A 20238-nucleotide genomic window follows, 5' to 3' on the forward strand; every position below is an offset into this window, starting at 1 on the left:
TTCCAGCTTGTGCTTCTTCCAGCCCAGCATTTCTCATGATGTACTCTGCATAGAAGTTAAATAAGCAGGGTGACAATATACAGCCTTGACGTACTCCTTTTCCTATTTGGAACCAGTCTGTTGTTCCATGTCCAGTTCTAACTGTTGCTTCCTGACCTGCATATAGGTTTCTCAAGAGGCAGATCAGGTGGTCTGGTATTCCCATCTTAGTGTCTTATAAACAACAGACATTTATTTCTCATGGTTCTGGAAACTGAAAAGTCCAAGATTGAGACTCCAGCAGGTTCTGTGTCTGGTGGGAATCTGCTTCCTGGTTCACAGATGCTGTGTTTTCGCTGTGTCCTCACATGGCAGAAGAGCCAGGGAGCTCTTTGGGGTCTCTTTTATGAGGGCACTAAACCCATTCATGAGGGCTCCACCCTCGTGACTTAAATAACCTGCCAAAGCCCCCACCTTCTAACACCATAACCTAGCACATTAAGTTTCAACCTATAAGTTTTGAAGGAGCACAAACATGCAGTTTATGGCTATCTCTGTATGCCTACCTTAGCTTTGGAGTTCAGATGTGATGACAGAGAGGGAGATGGGAAAGGCAGAAGTAAATGAAACATCTTGGGGCCAAGATGATCACACAGTAAATCACAGCTCATGCCATTTGCTCAACAGCCCTGCCAACAGGTCCAGAGAGCTATTATTAGTTCTATTTTACAGCTGAGAAACACAAATCCAAAGAGGGTAAATGACTTGTTCAAACACACCTGTGACAAAAACTCAGATGTTTCCCCTCAAGTTCAAGTCCAGGACTCTTTCTCTTCTCATCTTCATCCTCCTAAGCCCTGCCTTGGCAATCTTGTGGTGAATCTTCAGCCTTAAAGTTTCATAACATTCTCATGAAATAATTGCTCTGATAACTGAGAATCAGCACAGTCTGCATTTTAGGCACCGAAGTCCTGAAACTCAGAGAGGTGAAGAGCTCTGGCTTAAAACCAAGTCCTTGCAGCTATAGGACAAAACATGGTCCCATCCAATGGGACCATGCTGGAAATGCATAATTTATAGTTGTATGGATACAGAATCATTTTGGGTAGTTTCCCAATGAAAAATCAATGGTGCAGTCACAGTGGCCATAGGTGCAGGACCAGGCAGTATTGTTGGCTAACATTAATCACTGCACAGCCATAAAAGAGAAGGGGCTTTGTACTTACCTTGCTGGAGCACACTTACTCAGCAGAAGGAAGAGGTATGATTCCTACACTCCGTCATCTGTATCCACCCAGGGACTCCAAGATCAGAGGCAGCATTTAACATCAGTGTGACTGTCAGCTTCTGAAGACAGACACATCTGCAGCCTACGCCCCCTCTCCCACTCAGACCCAAGCTACTGAAATCAGTCCATAAGAAGGCAGGAGACAGGCTTTAGTGTCTGTTAGTATCTCCCCTAAGAGGCTAGATGAAGCAAAATACATATGTGCTAAGTCACCTCAGTTGTGTCTGATTCTTTGTGACCCCATGGACTGTAGCCCGCCAGGCTTCTCTGTCCACAGGGATTCTCCAGGCAAGAATACTGGGGTGGGTTGCCATGCCCTCCTCCAGGGGATCTTCCTGACCCAGGGATAGAACCTATGTCTCTTATGCCTCTTCTATTGGCAAGTGGGTTCTTTATCACTAGCACCACCTGGGAAGCAAAATATGAGACTACAGTAAATGAGATATACTCTTACTATGAGCAGACATCATTTCTGTGTTGCAGTCTTCAGAAGTCAATGTCACAGCCAGTACTCAGCCTAGATGGAGCTTAAGAGCATGATCTCTGAACAGACAACCTGCATTTGTATCTGAGCTCTGCTGCTTAGGGTCTGTGCAGTCCTAGGCATGTTGTTTAACCCTTCTGTACCTCAGTTTATCATCCCTGATGTAGGAATAATAATTAATAACACCCACTATGGAAAGTTATTGTCAGGATTAAATGATTTGCTACATATGAAACACTTAGAAATGGAAGCAAGTATAAAATCCGCTGGGCTTCCCAGGTGACGCTAGTGCTAAAGAACCCACCTGCCAGTGCTGGAGACATAAGAGACGCGGGTTCAATCCCTGAGTCAGGAAGATCCCCTGGAGGAGGGCATGGCAACCCACTCCAGTATTCTTGCTTGGAGAATCCCATAGACAGAGGAGCCTAGCAGGCTACAGTTCACAGGGTTGCATGGAGTCAGACATGACTGAAACGACTTAGCGCACACAGTCATAAAATCCGTGAGAATAAATATGAAATCAGTGTTTTCTTTTCCTGTCTACCTATCTTACCGCTTTGGAAGTGGTCTAAACCATTTAGATCACTTAAAGTGAGGCACCCACTAAAGTCTCTTCCAGCTCAAAGCTTCCCTGGTTCTGTGTCAGGCTTCAACTACATCTCCAAGAGTGGACCGTGGACAGGCAGCACCGGTGTCATCAGGGAGCTTGATAGAAATGCAAATTCTTCTATGACATAACATGCTCTCCAGGTGATTTTTAAAGTTGGAGTAGCATTGTCTCAGAATCTTCTCTTCACTAAGAAACTTCAAGCTAGATGCTCATATTCAGTCAGGAGCCCCACCCATGGGGCTCTTAACACTGTACCTGCAGAGACCAGTGGAGAAGGAAATGCAGCCCACTCCAGTATTCTTGCCTGGAGAATCCCAGGGATGGAGGAGCCTGGTGGGCTGCCGTCTATGGGGTCATACAGAGTCGGACATGACTGAAGCGACTTAGCAGCAGCAGCAGCAACAAAGACCAAACGTCTTCATTGTTCTCTCCTTTGACTGGCAGATCAGTTGGAAGCACGGGGTTTAGAGGGATTTTTTTAGTTCTTCAACACAACCAGCTCAGTTGTTTAAGAAAAGAATGATATTTATTTATTTTTAAAAGATTTTTTGATGTGGACCATTTTTGAAGTCTTTGTTGAATTTGTTACAATATTGCTTCTCTTTTATGCTTTGGTTTGTTGGCTGAGAGACCTGAAATCTTAGCTCAGAGAGATGTGAAATCTTAGCTCCCTGACTAGGAATCAAAGCTGCACCCTCTGCATTGAAAGGAAAAGTCTTAGCCACTGGACCACCAGGGAAGTCCCAAGAGTGATATTTAGCGTGAGAGGACAGTCCTGGCTGGGGCAATTCCAGGAGTGATGCGTGGAACTGACCCTGGTGACACAGATGGTAAAGAATATGCCTGCAATGCAGGAGACCCGGGTTCAAAGTGGGCGTGGCAACCCACTCTGGTATTCTTTTCTGGAGAATTCCATGGACAGAGGAGCCTGGTGGGCTACAGTCCATGGGGTCGCAAAGAGTTAGACACAGCTGAGTGACTAACACTTTCACTTCTTTCTGCATGGGGCTGAATTCTCCCCCCTAGTTTTCATATGATATGATCTTAGATCAGATTTCCACCTCCCATCCAGTGTTGTGGTCCAAATGAGTTTGTAAACTGGAGGTTGCAGCTTTGTGATGCAACCTTGAGGGATGGCCTCCAGTTGCATTTTTTTTTTTTTTAATTTGAGTCTAGCTAAGCTCATGAGGAAACTCCGAGAAGTCATTCTCTGACATGAAGAGACCATTAGGCAATAAAAATTGGTCAATAGTGTTTGCTAAGTTTTCTCAAAATTCAAGCAGTTACCATAAGTAATCACTGCAGATTTCTAAAGAGGAGAAAAGAATAAGTGAATGAACTTTGACACTGACCTTGAACTCTCTCCCCACTCCTGTGTTTCATTGCATGTATTTATTCCAGGCTCTATCCCTTTTATGATCAACTAACATAAATATAAAACACAACATTCCTAATGTGCACTTCTTTGATGTTCTGTAGGGCATAGTTCTTCTCAAGTTACTTCTTGAGCAACAGTTAAACCATTACTTATCCAGTTTTCTTCCCAAGCTGAAAAATGTTAGCCAACACACAGCCTTCTGATACATTACAGCATCTCTTGGATCTTCTATTTTTTTTTTAAATAAGTATCTTTTAAAAATTATTTATTCTTTTTTTTTTTTTTGGCTGTGCACTGGCTTTCTCTTGTTGCAGAGAGTGGGGGCTGCTCTCTAGATGCAGGTGCACTGGCCTCGTTACAGTGGCTGCCCTTGTTGCAGCGCATGGGCTTGATGGTGAGTGGGCTTCAGTAGTTGTTGTACGTGGGCTTAGTTGCTCTGCCGCATGAGGGCTCTTCCTGGACCGGGGATAAAACTGGCGTCTACCCTGCATTCTTACCACTGGACCACCAGGGAAGCTCTTAGGTCTGCTTCTTAAGAGTCATTCTACTGTGGACGCACAACGCCATTCAAGTTTCAGCAACCCCTTGGCCACACCTTTGATGGACCAGCCTGTTTCCTCGACAGTGTACATACCTCCATTGTCATAGCAACACCTCTCAAAGACTTTTATCGTAACATATCCTTCACGCCTTTGACAAAGATCTGACTCTGCCATCATTTTGTCTGTTCTGTCAAAGCTGAATGTCTCTCCCCAGCTGCCAAGCTGTTTGCTAGCTCTGCCACCCATTACATCAAGAGAAGTCTTCTTCATTTTCGTTTTCATTCCAGAAAACTCGTGTGCCATTTTCATCACTCCACTTACCTCATCCCACCTCCAGTGCACCACACATACCACCGCACATAACCCCCAATGATGCACTTCACTCATCCTGAGATCTTCTTCCTCCTTTCCTTCCAGTTGTCCTCAAGTACTGTGGCAGCTGCTGCTGCTGCTGCTGCTAAGTCGCTTTAGTCATGTCCGACTCTGTGCGACCCCATAGACGGCAGCCCACCAGGCTCTCCTGTCCCTGGGATTCTCCAGGCAAGAACACTGGAGTGGGTTGCCATTTCCTTCTCCAATGCAGGAAAGTGAAAAGTGAAAGTGAAGTGAAGTCACTCAGTCCTGTCTGACTCTCAGTGACCCCATGGACTGCAGCCTACCAGGCTCCTCCATCCATGGGATTCTCCAGGCAAGAGTACTGGAGTTCTTACTAAATATTGCCTCCTGTCCCCACTGTCCTTATATGCCCTGCTACTGCTGTATCCACACTACCTTGCTTTGCAGATATCTCCAAGCAATGTTCATATATAAGTTCTTGTTAGATAGATTACTAGTGAAGATTGGAGGCAGCAGAGAACTTCCCATTGCTTTTGTTAATGCTATAGTTGCGGGACCAATCCAGAGAGTTGAGATCAGTAGAATGAATGCTCAGCATGAAGTGGGCGCTCACTACATGTTATTCATCGATGGCAAAAAAATAAGTTGCTTGATCTTCTGAAGACAACCAGGGCGGAAAAAGCAGTTTGGAATCCTCTTCAGCGAGGCATACTGTAGAGAGCTCTAAGGAGACACAATTAGAAACCGTCTTTTCTGTTTTCATGTAAACAGTAAAAGCACGTATGTGAAAAAATATGAGGCCGACTGTGGCTTTTTGGATGGCTGCACACTTCTCTTCTGCTCTGAATGCTTGCCTGGTTTGCATTACGATTTCCTTCCTTGTTGGAAAACGACATAGACTTTCTCCCTTTCTTTGGAAGAAGCAGGACCTGTTGGAAATGTGAGGCTCCAGGATTGAAATGCAATGGGCTTGGCTGTAGTGCTCTGTAGTGCATTTCTTGACAAGTCCTGAAAAGACTATTGAATTCTGGCCTGAGCTTTTTTTTTTCCTGCAGTATTTGGATGGGATTCAGCTGCCATGTTTGGCTGGATTGAGTAATCAAAAGAGTTTTTTTTTTTTTTTCTTTCTCGGCAGTTTTATGTACAATTTCATCCTTTAGAGTTCAAATGGAATATTTTACTGCTAATGCAAATGCTTTTGAATGCAATAGAATCATAGCTCTTTCATAAGCAAACAATCCATCTTTTTAAATGACGTGGAAACAGGCAAAAACATAAACTGATCGTGTGATCCTGATAGAAAATCTGCCAGGTAGGTGGTGAGTTTACTAGGGGATACCAAGTTGCATTGGAGTTTTTTTTTTTTTTTTTTTTTAGTTCAACACGCATTTTGGATGAACTTTTACTTAACTGTAGAAATTTTTCCCTCTTTTGTTTGATATGATAAAAGTACTGTATCCATCTTTTCTGCAGTGTTTGTAGCTGGTGTGAGTTTGGTGGGCTAGGAGTTTTGATGCTCTCTAGTCAACTTCAAAGGGCTGCTGGCCTTTGAATCTACTCCATCTCTAAAATTCTAGCTTTAATGATTGGATGAGCCTGCAGTTTTTTCCTTTGTGATTAAAAAAGGGAGAAGCCAAAATGTGTTTATTATTCTGCAAATACTTGAGATGATAGGATCCCCAGTGGTGCACTGTGTCCTGGAAATGAGAACTGGTCCAATCACAGACTCCTTCAAGCCAAGGGAGGGACGTTAACAAGTCGGGGAAACAGAGTGACATGACGTCAGTGGGTGATTGTGCAGTGCTGTCTGCTAAACAGGGCTGGCCTTGTGCCTTTCAGGGTCCCTGCAAGTCATGAACAAAACCAGAAAGATTATGGAGCGTGGGGGGGCCACCTTCACCAATGCCTTCGTGACCACGCCCATGTGCTGCCCCTCGCGCTCCTCCATGCTCACCGGCAAGTACGTGCATAACCACAACATCTACACCAACAACGAGAACTGCTCTTCCCCCTCCTGGCAGGCGGTGCACGAGCCTCGGACGTTTGCGGTCTATCTGAACAGCACCGGCTACAGAACAGGTAAAGGGGAAACTTCCAGGCCTTCATTCCGTGAACTCTGGTAACGCATCTCAGAAAAATGCACTATGTGATGAAATCTGTGACCTTCCAATCAGTCCCTAAGTGGAAGGAGTCTCCCTCTGCATCCCTTACTTTTCTCTCTGATGAATGTCCCAGCCGGAGATCCCTTAGAGAAAAGCCAGAATGATTCTCAGTGGACGCGTGAAGGACAAGTTGTCCCCATCAGTGCGTGCATGTGTGTTTGCTCAGTCACTGAATCACGTCCTACTCTTTGCGATCCCATGGACTGTAGCTTGCCAGGGTCCTCTGTTCCATCAGAGCACCCAGCAATTGGAATTTTCCGGACAGCCTACAACTGAAGAGTTTCTATCCCATGAGCCTGCTTACCTCAACCTCCCAAATTTCCAGGTCCTGGTACCAACTGAGCACATTCTTGAATGCAGAGCTCCTATCCCAGGATCTGGGACACAATAGATTATCAAAATTATTTACTGAATTCATAAATAGCTGAATGAAATAATCCAATGAGGTGTACTTTATTAATTCACCTATTTACTTACTCATAATCAATAGGATTCTGCTTTTCTTTAGCTTCATTGTGGTTACTTTTAGATCTCAAATGTTCACCCTTATTTCCCAGGAAAGGAGGGCATCCCATGGTACACCTTTTATCACCGTTTAACCTACATAGATGAGGGGTGTGGTTAACTGGTGTCTTGCATATTAGGGACCTCCTTCCAGAGAGATCGTGAACATCAGACCAATCGTTCTAAGAAATAAGCAAGGCTCCTTCCTGTATGATTGACCCAAAGCCTTTATTCTCCAAGCATTTAAATGCTCTTGTTAGGTTTTCTGAGCATTTCTTTTTTTTAATTTTTATTTATTTTTTATTATTTTAAACTTAGCCACATGTGGCCAATAGCTACCATATTGTATTAGACAGCACAGTTTCCACTATCTTTGGGGGAGTGGAACCATTTTAACAGAATTAGGAGTGGGAAAGACATAGTCTGAGCATTTCCTATTTTAGGAAAGGAAACCCAGATATTGATTGAGGGATATAATGGAAAATAATTTTTTCAGAACCAACTAGACTTATTCATAAGAATTCAGGGTGTCATCATTAAAAACTTGGAAATGATTGTCAAGTCTACAGATTCTCTATTCTGAAGATTTCAAAGGAAAGGATTTTGGATAAAGGTATTCTCTCTCAAATCTCTTCTAAAAATGAAATTAATCTTTCCCCTTGGATTTAGGAACTATGTGGTCATTGGCTTCTGTGCAGAGCACCTTGTGGGCACAATACTTGTTATTTATAGATGAAAACACTGACTGTGGAGATGATAGCATTGTCATCCGCAAACATCTCAAAGTCTCCACTCACAGAAGGAACTCCTCCCATGAGCCTCAAAGGTGTCTGCTTATGCTTCGGAAGGAAACTAGGTTACTCGGAGAGCCTTATCCTGAGTGTTTTCCCACATGAGTGGTTTAAATGTATAGCACCTTTCATCTGAGAGCTCTAAAACAATTTGCAAATCTCTCCAACATCCCTGTAGGGCTCATAAACAGCCAGTGTACTTGGCTCCATTTTATAACTGAGGTGAGGATTTCAAATACTGTGCGACCAGCTCAGAAGCAAAATCAGAAATGGTCCCCTGATGCCTGACTCCTGATTTTGACCACCAAATTGTGTTTTATTCATGGGAAGCATTGTGTGAAGTCAGTGCCTTTCAACTCTCACTGTCCCTGTAATTTAATTCCTAGTAGCAGACAGAGTTGGAACCTAGGGAGTTAGAACACTCGTCATATCCAGACCAACGTGGTTGGGGTCTGTCCTAGGAAACAGAGATGTGGGTGACTACAAGAACCCTGCTGAGACTTAGAGCTGTTGACTATGGCTTGCTAATACATTTCAGGGCCAAATCAAGAAAGGGAAGAACGAAAAGAAGTCTGGAGAGAGACTGAACAGTGGTTTGGCTATAGTTGACAGTGTTTCATCGTGTACTCGAAATTTGCTAAGAGGCTAGATCTTGGGTGTTGTTATCACAATAGAAAATAATGGAAACTACTGAACATGTAAAGCGATGAGTATGTTGATTGGCTTGGCAATGGTTTTTGTTTCACAATGTTTTTGTATAGTGGGCCCTTGGGTTACAAACCTTAGAATGTTTGATTGTCAGTTATACTTAAGTAAAGCTGGGCCATCGGAAAGAAAGGGGAAAAATTGGAAATTGGTATTTTGTGCTTGCTTCCTCTGTACCAGGCATTTTAGCTGAGTTTTCTCACCTAATTCTTCCTGCAGCCTTGAAAGGATTTGCCCATATTGCCAGTGAAGAAACAGAAACTCAGGAGAGTTGGTCTGAGGTCACAAGCTAGTCAGTGACAGACTGAATCCAGCACACTTGACTCCATCTTTCTCCTTCCCATTATCTTATTTCCTGACATATGTTTCTATCATGCCTCATTCCAAAGTGCCTAATAGTGACACATAAAACATAATAGGATACAGAGCAATCAGGACCCTGTCCAGTAGAAATGGAGGGTAGAACCAGTTCAAATCAAGGCAACAATATATACAAATATACAAACCACAGACATGCCACAGAATTGTGGAGAAAGGCTGCATATTTGAAGCTAAATTTCCAGATGGCAAAAGCAAAAATGGAAACGCCATCTAGCACAAAGTTCATTGGGTCACCAAGAAAAAACAAATCTGTTGCTTCTAAGAAGTGGAATGTATTCTGGTACTTGTTTAAATTATCCTATGCTGTATCCACCCTACGGGCTTCCCTGGTGGCTCAGATGGTAAAGAGACTGCCTGCAATGCAGGAGACCTGGGTTCGATCCCTGGGTCAGGAAGACCCCCTGGAGAAGGAAATGGCAACCCACTCCAGTATTCTTGCTTGGAAAATCCCATGGTCAGAGGAGCCTGGCAATCTACAGTCCATGGGGTTGCAAAGAGTCGGACACGACTGAGCAACTTCACTATCACTATCACTATGCTGTATCCACCCTACAGTGGGTTACGAGAGCTTGAATAAACCTCAGAGATAATTTCATTCAGTTCTCTTATTCTCAAATGGTAAAGAATCCGCCTGCAATGGAGGAGACCCGGGTTCCATCCCTGGGTCGGAAAGATTCCCTGGAGAAGGGAATGGCAACCCACTCTAGTATTCTTGCCTAGAGAATCCCATGGAAAAAGCAGCCAGGTGGGATACAGTCCATGGGATCACAAAGAATCATACAGGACTGAGCAACTAAGCATATACAGATAAACAAATTTAAATATTCCACTTTTTTTTTTTTTTTTTTTTACTTTTTGGCCACACTGCCCAAGAGGCATGTAGGATCTTAGTTCCCTGATCAAGGCAAGTACAAAGTGCTAACCACTGGACCACCAGGGAAGTCCCATCAGATGAACAAATTTAGACCCACAAGATAAGAGGACTTGCTGAAAATGATCCATCTGATGTTCTACTAGGAAGAGTGAGCAACAAGACCTTGGTCTTCAGGGCTCTTTCCAGTATAGTACCCTAGCCTTGTGGGTTAGGTCTAGGAGGAAACTGCAGACAATCAGCCTTTCCCAGGGACAACTAGCAGTCTGGTGGTGCAGTCCATTGGGCCTGCTTCAGTCAGTTCTCTTCTTCAGGAAGAGGAGATTTGCTTCTGGAAATTAACTCATATTCTGTAGCCAACCTTCTTCCCTGGGGTCTAGACACTTAGATAATAATGGAATTTACAGTGAGTCATTCTACAAAGTAAAGGAATTCTTTAAGGAAAACAGGACTCTTCCAAATGCTTAAGACTTTTTCAAACACTCTGCTAGGAATAGAAAATGGATGATGTGCACCCAGGAAAATAAATTTTGAGAGTGCCCACTAGTAAATCGGAAAAGGTAAAAATTGGAGGGCTAAAAGAGCAGTGATAATGAGCTATATAATGTAAATTCATCTTTAGTGGGAAAATATTGATATGTCTCAGACAATTAGGAAGTAAAGATGTCTCTGTGACAATAATTATCAATCCAACCAGGGACAGAGACTCATTTGAAAATCTACAAATAAGCACATCAGGATGATAGACATCTCAGGAAATTAAGAGAATTGGTGTGTAGGTTTTAAACCAGCATAATTATTTATGAACCACTAAACTAGTGGGGGGAGCCAATATATAAAGATTTTATTGTTTTCCTAACAATAAATGCATCATTTAGAACATTTAGCTGAGAACATAGGAAAAATAATGACGGAAGCTGTATTATACATAAAGATCCATCTAGCAAGAAGCACAAAGCAGTAATCAGTTTTACGAAGAACAACCCAGAGAAGACAAACTACTGAGAGGCTTGTTTTGGGAGGTATCCAGAGTACATGGATTTAAATGAATTGATCCAGTATTGTACTTACCGTTGTATGACATTATTTTCTTTTTTCAGAACCAAGGCATATTTTTGGACTGACTATAACCTAAATTTTTCTAACTTTACTCATGGAAAATATGACTTCACAACAGCTTAAATGTTTAAGAAAGGAAAATAAAATAACATTTCTATTGCGTTTTATGTTCTAAGTGAAATGGTAACAATATTGTATTATCTATCATAAAAAGGAAAATTCTACCTGATTATCCACTCAAAAATTTTTAGTTTAAATTTCTTTTGAGAGGAGAGACATGAATGTAACACCTGGCATAAATTTTTAAAGTGACAGTAATAATGCATAATTGAGAGGTAGCATCAAGTATTAAGGGGAAAACCCTGAACAAAATGGTGGAGAACTGGAATCACGTCCTTACTTTGCCTTGAACTTATTTTGAGAACTTTTCCAGGCCAGTTTTCTAACCTATAGAATGCAGAGATAGGACTAGAGGGATTCCTTAGTTCTGTTTCCTATCCAAAATTATATTGTAATTTTCTTATAATCACTGTAATCATACTGATTCCTTTAAAAATGGTAGTGCTCAAATTATAATCATAACACAGGATTTGTAAATTCACAGGTGAATTAAATTTTAGTCATACTAATTCTGCTTCATATCACTGGGGTGGAAGGGACAATATTTAATAAAGACCTGCAATAAAATTGTTATGTAAAGAATTATTTTTGTAACAAAACACTGCAGACAAATTAATCATTTTTTATATGTCTTTTTACATTATAAAATTTATGTTACTTATAAAGTGAAACTAAAGTTGCTCAGTCGTGTCCAATTCTACACAGTCCCATAGATTGTAGCCCGCCAGGCTCTCTGTCCATGGAATTCTCCAGGCAGGAATACTGGAATGGGTTGCCATTCCCTTCTCCAGGGAATCTTCCAGACCCAGAGATAGATCCTGGGTTTTCTTCATTTCAGTCAGATTCTTTACAGCCTGAGCCACCAGGAAGGCCCCACATTACTTATGGCAAGTATATTTATTCTCTAGTATGAGATGTTTTAAAATGTATTAATAGAGTTCACTAAAAGTAAAACAAACTAATATTCTTATTTTTATGAATGATAGTATTATGGATTTTTGATAAGTACCCAAAAACAAGATGTAGCATACCATAATATGCTATTAATTAAGTCACATTCTGCTTAAAACTATAGTAGACTTTGATCCATAAAGAGATATAAAGTAAGATTCCTGTCTTTGCTAGACTCCCAGTCTAGTTGGGGAAACCAAACTCATGTGTATGAGGTGACATAAGAGTAAATCATAATTTTAACTTGGTTCAAAATTATGTAAATTTATAGTTACTATTAGTGAAGTCCTGCCACCCCAAATCTAATCATTGCAAGGAGTGAGAGCTCAATTAGTACATTGTTGCATTAAATAACATTTGACTTCTCTACAGCACCAGAAATCCTTTGTATATGTAGTTACTATTGCAAATCTAAAAATAAAAGCTTTTGCCTCAAATAGTTCAAGGAAATTTTTCTAAGGGTTGTGTAACAGGTAGTTTTGGACAGAAGTAGTGTGGACTTTAGTCAACAGTCATTATGATCAGGTCTTTCTGATCTTTCTCCCTGTCACCCAACCCCACCTTCCACCTTCTAAACAGCTGTGAAGGGAAGTGTTTAATGGCCCAGAGAAGAGAGGAGGGGTAGATGGTGTGCTAGTGACATATTCAGACAGTAGTTGAGTTGAATTGCCAAAGCTAAAGGATTGAAAACCTTCAAACTACACGTAACATAGTGGCAGTATGGGCAAGAAAATGAACTTCACCTTCGAGATGGAGGAAGAGATTTAGTGCATCTGGAGGAAAATAATTAGAATCCCAGATAATCAATTGCAGAGCACTGCCAGGAAGTGTTGTTGAAAGAGGCCAGGGGTAATTACAAATGAGCCTCAGTGTTCGAAGGTGACACTAAAGGCTGAGTAACTTGACGCTGACAACGCTGGGTACTGCCTCATGATGCACAAGGCCTCGTCTCCCTTGGAGCCAAGAGTGATGGGTGAGGACACATTTGGAATAGTGAGTACATTTTTTACACCCCATTAACACAAAGACACGGAAAACCTGGAGGGAGTTCTGAAGTGAATAACAGGGACTATTAAGAGACTTAAAGGAATTGTTTATAAGGGGAGGATTAAGGGAAAGGGCGATAGCCATGGCAATGGGTAGAAAACAGTCCTAAATAACCTAATGAGTAAAACAATGAGGAAAGGGCAGGAATGACTTGGCCTGGCTTCCTTGAGAGGGGGGGAAAAAACAGAGAACAAAACTAAAAGTAGCAAGAAAAACAAATCTAAAAAACTAATTAAGCAAGAAAATGTCAGCCAATTGGGAGGGAATTTGTTGCTACAAAAATGAATCAGATTAGGAAAGAAAACTGTGTAACCTCTCCAGCGATGTTTTCAGATGCACAGGGCAGAACTCTAGAACAGAATTTCCTTGCACTTCAGGAGGGTAAGTTATTTAAATCAGAACCCAGAGTTGAAAAGCTAATGATCATGGTGATGGTAATCATAATATTGGGGCTACCCAATGGTAAAGATTCTGCCTGCCAATGCAGGAGAATTGGGTTCCATCCCTGAGTTAGAAGGATTCCCCTGGAGGAGGAAAGGGCAACCCACTCCAGTATTCTTGCCTGGGGAGTTCCATGGACAAAGAAGCCTAGCCAGCTACAGTCCATGAGATCAAAAAGAGTCAGACACGACTTAGCAACTAAACAACAAACAAAAATCATAAAAATGTTGGGTTGGCCAAAAGGTCCATAAGATGTAGAAAAACCTGAACAAACTTTCTGGCCAACCCAGTACCAGCAGTGACAGTACTTAATAAGCCCTCATTATATGCCAGGTACTGTTTTCAGTGCTTTGCATATGTATTAATTCATTTTCATCTTCACAATATCCCTTCCGCTATTATCATCATCATCTTCATGGTTTTCCAACAAGAGAATTGGAAGTAGAGAGAGGTTAAGTAAGTCACCTCTGGACATGTAATTAGAAAGTAACAGAGCCAGGATTTGAACCCAGGCAGGCTGGCCCCAGGCTTTATATTCCTAACCACTATGATCTTTTATAAAAAGAGGGAAAAGTGGGAAAAAAAACCCTGAGGATGAGGAGTAGGCCAGGGGAAAGAGCTGGGCTCTTGGTTATCTAGTGAAAGGCTTCTGGAAACAGTCCCGTTCTGAAGTCATGCTGGTGGAGTGTGGCCTTGGTCTGCTGCCTGGGACTCAAGTCCCGTTGCATTTTGTCAGGAAGGAAAATCATCTGTGGTTCAGTGTGAGAAGGTGGTTAGTCTCTGAAGATGAGAACATCTCATTAGAAGAATTCCTACAGCTCATAGGAAGTTCAGAGGGAAATCCTGAGTCACAGCTGACATGAGACCCTCTGACACTTTGTTCCATGCCTGTCTGTCTGCTCAGGAGCCCTGGCAGAATCCTTAAGCTGTGTATGTTTGACGAAGGGACCACCTGATTTATTCAGTCATTTGCAGATTCAACGTATAAACATTCATTCAGCAAGTAAACAAACATTGCTGTGTTCCTCAGACTTGAGTCAACTCTTCAAAGAAAATAAATCCAAAGAGAAGTATCAACTTTTGCACCTCTGAAACTCTACTCTATGAAAATATTTTGACCAAATTAGCTTTTTTTGAAAAATCATAACTCAATTGAAAACACAAAATTTAACAAGTCCAGAACTTGTAGAGTCCCAAGAATATGTGGGGGTCCATGAACCCCAATTCAAGAAACTAAAATTAATGGAGCCCCTAGACTACACACTAGGATGGGAGGAGAGTGCACACAGATTAGATCAAGCAGTGTTTGTCTAAAAAAAAAACCTTACAGTGTAAGGGATATTGGCTTCCCCAGTGGCTTAGCAGTAAATAATCTGCCTGCAGTGTGGGTTGGGAAGATCCCCTGGAGGAGGAAATGGCACCCCACTCCAGTATTCTTGCCTGGGAAATCCCATGGACAGAGCAGCCTGGTGAGCTATGATCCATGGGGGTCACAGAAGATTCAGACTGGACTCGGCAACTAAACAACAACATAAGGGAGATTAGGCTTATACGTGAACATAACTGTTCCACAAGGAAGGATGAGAATGTGACATCAGAGCCACAGAGATAAAGTCCTGTGGAATCAGCGCAAAGACTGGGAGTGAAATGGCATGTGTTCTGGCCTGATTCATAGAGAGGGAGACCAAGAGAACAGCACAGGCAAAGGTGGAGAGGTGGAAACCAGAACACCTAGAGGCAACACAGTTGCTGGAGAGAGGTACGCATCACAGAGATGTGCAAGATGGGGCTGGAAAGAGAGGGATCTTGTCCAGACAAAAGGAAGGCCTTGGACTGCAAGCTGTTAAACTCAACTGTGATTCTTCATCCAAGATTGCAAGAAGGTGATGTGACCTGAGCTGGTCTTCAGAAAGCTGATGGTGAGAGTGGAAAGACCCTGGAGCATGCATAGGAGAGATGGTCAGGAATCTGTGGGCCCCCAGAGGGGTGTCAAGTCAGAGAAACAATGAGAGGTCCCAGAGCTCTGACCCACTTAGAGCCTACAGGCAGCAGCTGCTCCATAGCAAGGTGAGCGAAGGGGTAGTTGAGGCAGGGAAAGTGCCACCAGGCCACGCCTGGTGAGTGATGATGCCACTCTGAGAATTAAAGGCTTTCTAAAGAAGTACATGTGCAAGGGAACATTATTCATTCCATTCTGGACAATTGCATTAAGAGCAAGAAAAACATTCAGATGGAGATATTCTACTGGTGGTTATATATCAAAGATGAAATCAAGCTAAATAGAGACTCCATAAAGACCCAGGAATGAAATATGTTGGATAAGTTTGAGATTCAGAAACATGTGCTTTAAGAGCAATACCAATAAAGTGCCTGGTTCCAGGATCTGTTTTCATCATTCCGAGCCAGTCAGCTAAGAACTTTCTTTATGTATGTAAGCGGAGGCATCTGTAATGAAGCCAGAAAGTGGGTTTGACATGGAAGGCATCTGGTTGAGCAGTGGTGTTTTTGTGGCACATATATCAATTCTTCTGTTTTACTGTAATTCTATGAAAATGAGTCATCAAGGTTGTAACCCCATGTTGCTAGACTTTTTGATTATCAGTAATAAGCACACATTTGTAAAATATACACAGTGTAAACAAGATGACATAAAATACATGTGACATAAAGGCACTGACCACACCCCATAGAAGCTGAGTTTATGAAGGTTCTTTGACACAGAAAACACATACTGTCCTGATAGGCAAAAACAAAGACAAGTTTTTCAATAATGTTTTTGTAATTCACAACTTTCAAGCAATATGTTGGAAAACTTACCCCAAAGACAACTTTCAGTACTGCACATCTCACACCGGCTACTTCTCTGATTATCGTATAAACTTAACAAAAAGATTCATTCTGCTTTTATCCTGGAAGGACCACAAAAAAATTCATGCATTCGAAGTATCATGAACCTGATGGTGATTTTATTAAACTGTACTATATTTATATAAACTATCCATGTACCTAGGCACTATTCTTATTTATTCAAAAGGAAAATGTATGTGGGTCACTTTGCCAAAGAATCAGAGTACATGAATGATACCTTAGCATCCACTGTTACCTAGGTTAACTTTTGTTTCACTGTCTTTTTTTCAAGATGTAATCTCATGTCGATGCATTTAGTTATGATTGATCATTTCATATGAGAAAATAATCCTTCTTTCCCCCTTGCAGCCTTTTTTGGAAAATACCTCAATGAATATAATGGCAGCTACATCCCTCCTGGGTGGCGAGAATGGCTTGGATTAATCAAGAATTCTCGTTTCTATAATTACACTGTTTGTCGCAATGGCATCAAAGAAAAGCATGGATTTGATTATGCGAAGGTAATTTTCAGGCACTTTTACACTGCATCAATTTACTTCATGCATAATGGGAGAAAGTCATTTTCAGTATGTTAGCCTATCCACGAGATTGGCTTTCTATGTTCTCACAGTTTTAGAAAGAGAAATTTTAAGATAATTTTAAACTCCAGGCAAGAAAAAGGCTCTCAGGGAACACTGACTTTGAATAGTGGATTTTTTCCCCCCTTCATTAGGATGAAAGGCAATCAGCCTTTGATGAGAGTATTATCAAAAAAATCATAGATGCCTGTACTCCGTCTTGTGATAATTTTTGGTCTCCCCCCCTCTAGAAGACTTGTCCACATAATCAGATGTTCATCTTGTACTGTTTTGCTTTTCATTAGGGTGAGAGTATATTCTGTCTGCGCCTTCAGATTTAGATGTAAGAATAAGAAAAGACAAGTGCAAAACTCAAAAGTTGGAAAACCACATTCTTTGCTTTTACCACACTTTGATATTGACAAGGACACCTGCCCATGGCAATGAGTCCACAAAAGTCTGTAAGGCAGTCAGTCCTAGAATTTCCAAATCAGTTCATAGAAACAGAAGTGAACAGGTCCCAGAGTTCTCTAACAAATGGATCCCAGATTAGACTTTTTAAAATCTACACAGCTTTTGTGATTGCCAACTTAAAACGATTTCCAGATCGCAGGAGCGGAGGGGGAAACATCTTTAAATTTAGCCTGCTAATTAGCCTAAAATACCCTCTTCCCTCCTAACCATGTCCATCTCTTCCTCATTTATCTAAAAGAAGCTGAGAACCTGCTCCAACTAGCATAGATCTCTGTGAAAAAGCCATTGGTAGAAATCAGAAAGAGGAGACTTGATCTAATTTTGGCACATCGCTATCCTTATGCTTGGCCTGATTTGAGCTCAAGGAACTTGGCGGGGGAGATAAAGTGTAAGTCTCCTTTCATACCCTCCAGAAAACAATGCATGCAAATGAATTCACAAACATTGCTAATAGGTTTCCAAACTCATCAGAGTTGTGAGCTGGCAGAAACCTTGGAGGCAGGTTTGAGCAATGCCCTACAAAGTGCACTAATTGTCACTGCTCCCATTTTTTATCTGTGGGGATACTTGCCATGCTCCTTGTTGAAGCTATTAACCTTTCTTTCCCTGTTGTCCTAAGGAGAGCAAAGCAATCAAGATTCCCTCCAAAGACTAAATCAGCGTATCTTGCCCATTATCACAGCTGATTAAGTGTCAAAGACAACTGTGTCGAAAAGAATATAGATCGTTTTTTTAGAAAGACAGGAAAGGAATGAAACAGAGACTTCCATGGAAGGAGGTGATAGCCTGTGGGCTTGTCCTAAGAAGGACATGTGACATAGGCTTGGTCCCTTGGGCATGGCTTTTGCAGCTGTTCTGGTCCTTGAATCTACATGCGATTAGTCATGCCTAGAAGCCTCTGACAGTGCACATTGCCTGAGAGCTTTCTGAATAAACTTTACACTGGAGTTCCAGGCCAATGATACACACTTAGAGGAAGCAGGTGTTTTCAGTTTTCATCTTTTCTTTCTTTCTCATTCCATCTCTTCCCCCACTCCCCCTTATAGTCTTGCATCAGCCCCTTGGATTATAGATTAAATTGTTCTATTAACAAGTCAGGCTCTAATCCCAACAGCTGGATCATTTTAGTTGTGCAATTAACAGAGTGTAATCCGCAGGAAATCAACTGCTCCCCATATTGAGTGTTTCAGATAAACTAATTTATAGAATGCTGCCCCTTTTCCCTGTGCATCCAGATTTTGGTCATGACTTTCATTGGCAATCATTGTGTAATTCTAACAGGTGAATTTTTAATTTCACGAAAAGATTTTTTGTGTGTGTGCATTTATGCGTGTATGTGTGTATGCATGTGCGTGTCTGCAACTGTGAATTTGTAGTGGGCGTGGGTATTTCCTGTCCTTGAAGCAATTAAATTTTTTTAAAACGAATTACATCAGCGAAACCTGAGAATGAAATAAGTATCCGGTGTTTCATGTACTGTAGCATTTGTATTGCCAGATCTGATCATTATCTTGGGCAAGCAGGACTTGACTTTTTTTTTCCCCCTAATTCTTAAATTGTACATTACTTTTAAAAAGATGTTTGTGTGTGTTACTATGCTGGCAACCCTAGAAAGTAACTGGCAACTGATCTCTGTTTCCGGAAGATGTTTTTCTCCTTGGGAAGTACAGTTTCTCTTCGTGCTTAAGATCTTACCTCCTCATTCAGTGAGTTGCTTCTGAGGGAAAGCAGTATTCAAATGTGATCTGATGAATGTCACCTTTTGTAATTTTTGTTTTGTGTCAAATGTATGTTTCAGGACTACTTCACAGACTTAATCACTAACGAGAGCATTAATTACTTCAAAATGTCTAAGAGAATGTATCCCCATAGGCCCATTATGATGGTGATCAGCCACGCGGCGCCCCACGGCCCCGAGGACTCGGCCCCACAGTTTTCAGAACTGTACCCCAATGCTTCCCAACACATGTGAGTAACAACCTCAACTCTGGGACCTGCTGATCTTGAGCCTCTCCTTTGCTCCCCACCCATCTCCTCCCCTGCACCCCATTTCTTTCCACGTGGCATCTCCACAAGGCAGGAATGGGGCTTCTGCCCCGAGACCACAGATCAGGCAGGCCCTGAACTCAGGGGCTTGCTGAGGTGGCTTGATTACGAATCACATCTCCAACATCGTAAGTAACTGAACAATAACAAGAACAACAAAATGAACAGAGAGAAGCACATGGGGTGACTGGGGGGTGGTTTTGATCAAGGGCTTCCTTCAGTTGTCTCAAATAATATTCATCAACGTGATCTAATAATAATAATGATCAAACGGTATGTTTCTTATAGCAGCAGAGTGGTAGTGATCCACACCCCCAGTCTGGTTATAGAGACCTGGGTGAATTTCCTGGGCTCGGGCTGTCGCAGCTTTGCCACAGATGTCTGATTAGAATTGCTGCAGAGGCAGCTGCAGAGGGCATGCCCGAGAGGCCGTCTCAGGTCACGGCTTTAAAATAACCTGATGTTTCTTTTTGAGAGGCAGGAGCCTTGGGGAGGGGATTGGGAGGCCCAGAGGAGAGGCTGATGGCTTATGGCGATGAGACAGAGAGCAGAGAGCTGTATTAAGCTGACCATTCTCACGAGACGCGTGTAGTAAGTCTGGATACTTAGGCAGCGAAGAATGTGATTTTGTTTTTCTACTTCTC

At 42.0% G+C, this 20238-nt stretch overlaps 1 protein-coding gene across 8 annotated transcripts in view; it reads left to right on the forward strand.

The window, feature by feature from the left end:
* SULF1 (sulfatase 1) overlaps window positions 1-20238 on the forward strand; it is a 200060-nt gene that overhangs the window by 114495 nt on the left and 65327 nt on the right. For 6 of the 8 annotated variants that reach the window (XM_061438937.1, XM_061438938.1, XM_061438935.1 and 3 more), the window contains 3 exons: window positions 6457-6696; window positions 16866-17017; window positions 19347-19516. In XM_061438937.1, coding sequence (XP_061294921.1) covers window positions 6457-6696; window positions 16866-17017; window positions 19347-19516 — 562 coding nt within the window. Of the gene's footprint in view, window positions 1-6456; window positions 6697-16865; window positions 17018-19346; window positions 19517-20238 lie in introns of those variants that run through there. The other 2 variants (XM_061438940.1, XM_061438936.1) reach the window with 1 other exon arrangement.

The sequence above is a fragment of the Bos javanicus genome, chromosome 14, assembly GCF_032452875.1.
Source record: "Bos javanicus breed banteng chromosome 14, ARS-OSU_banteng_1.0, whole genome shotgun sequence".
In the NCBI taxonomy this organism is placed as follows: Eukaryota; Metazoa; Chordata; class Mammalia; order Artiodactyla; family Bovidae; genus Bos; species Bos javanicus.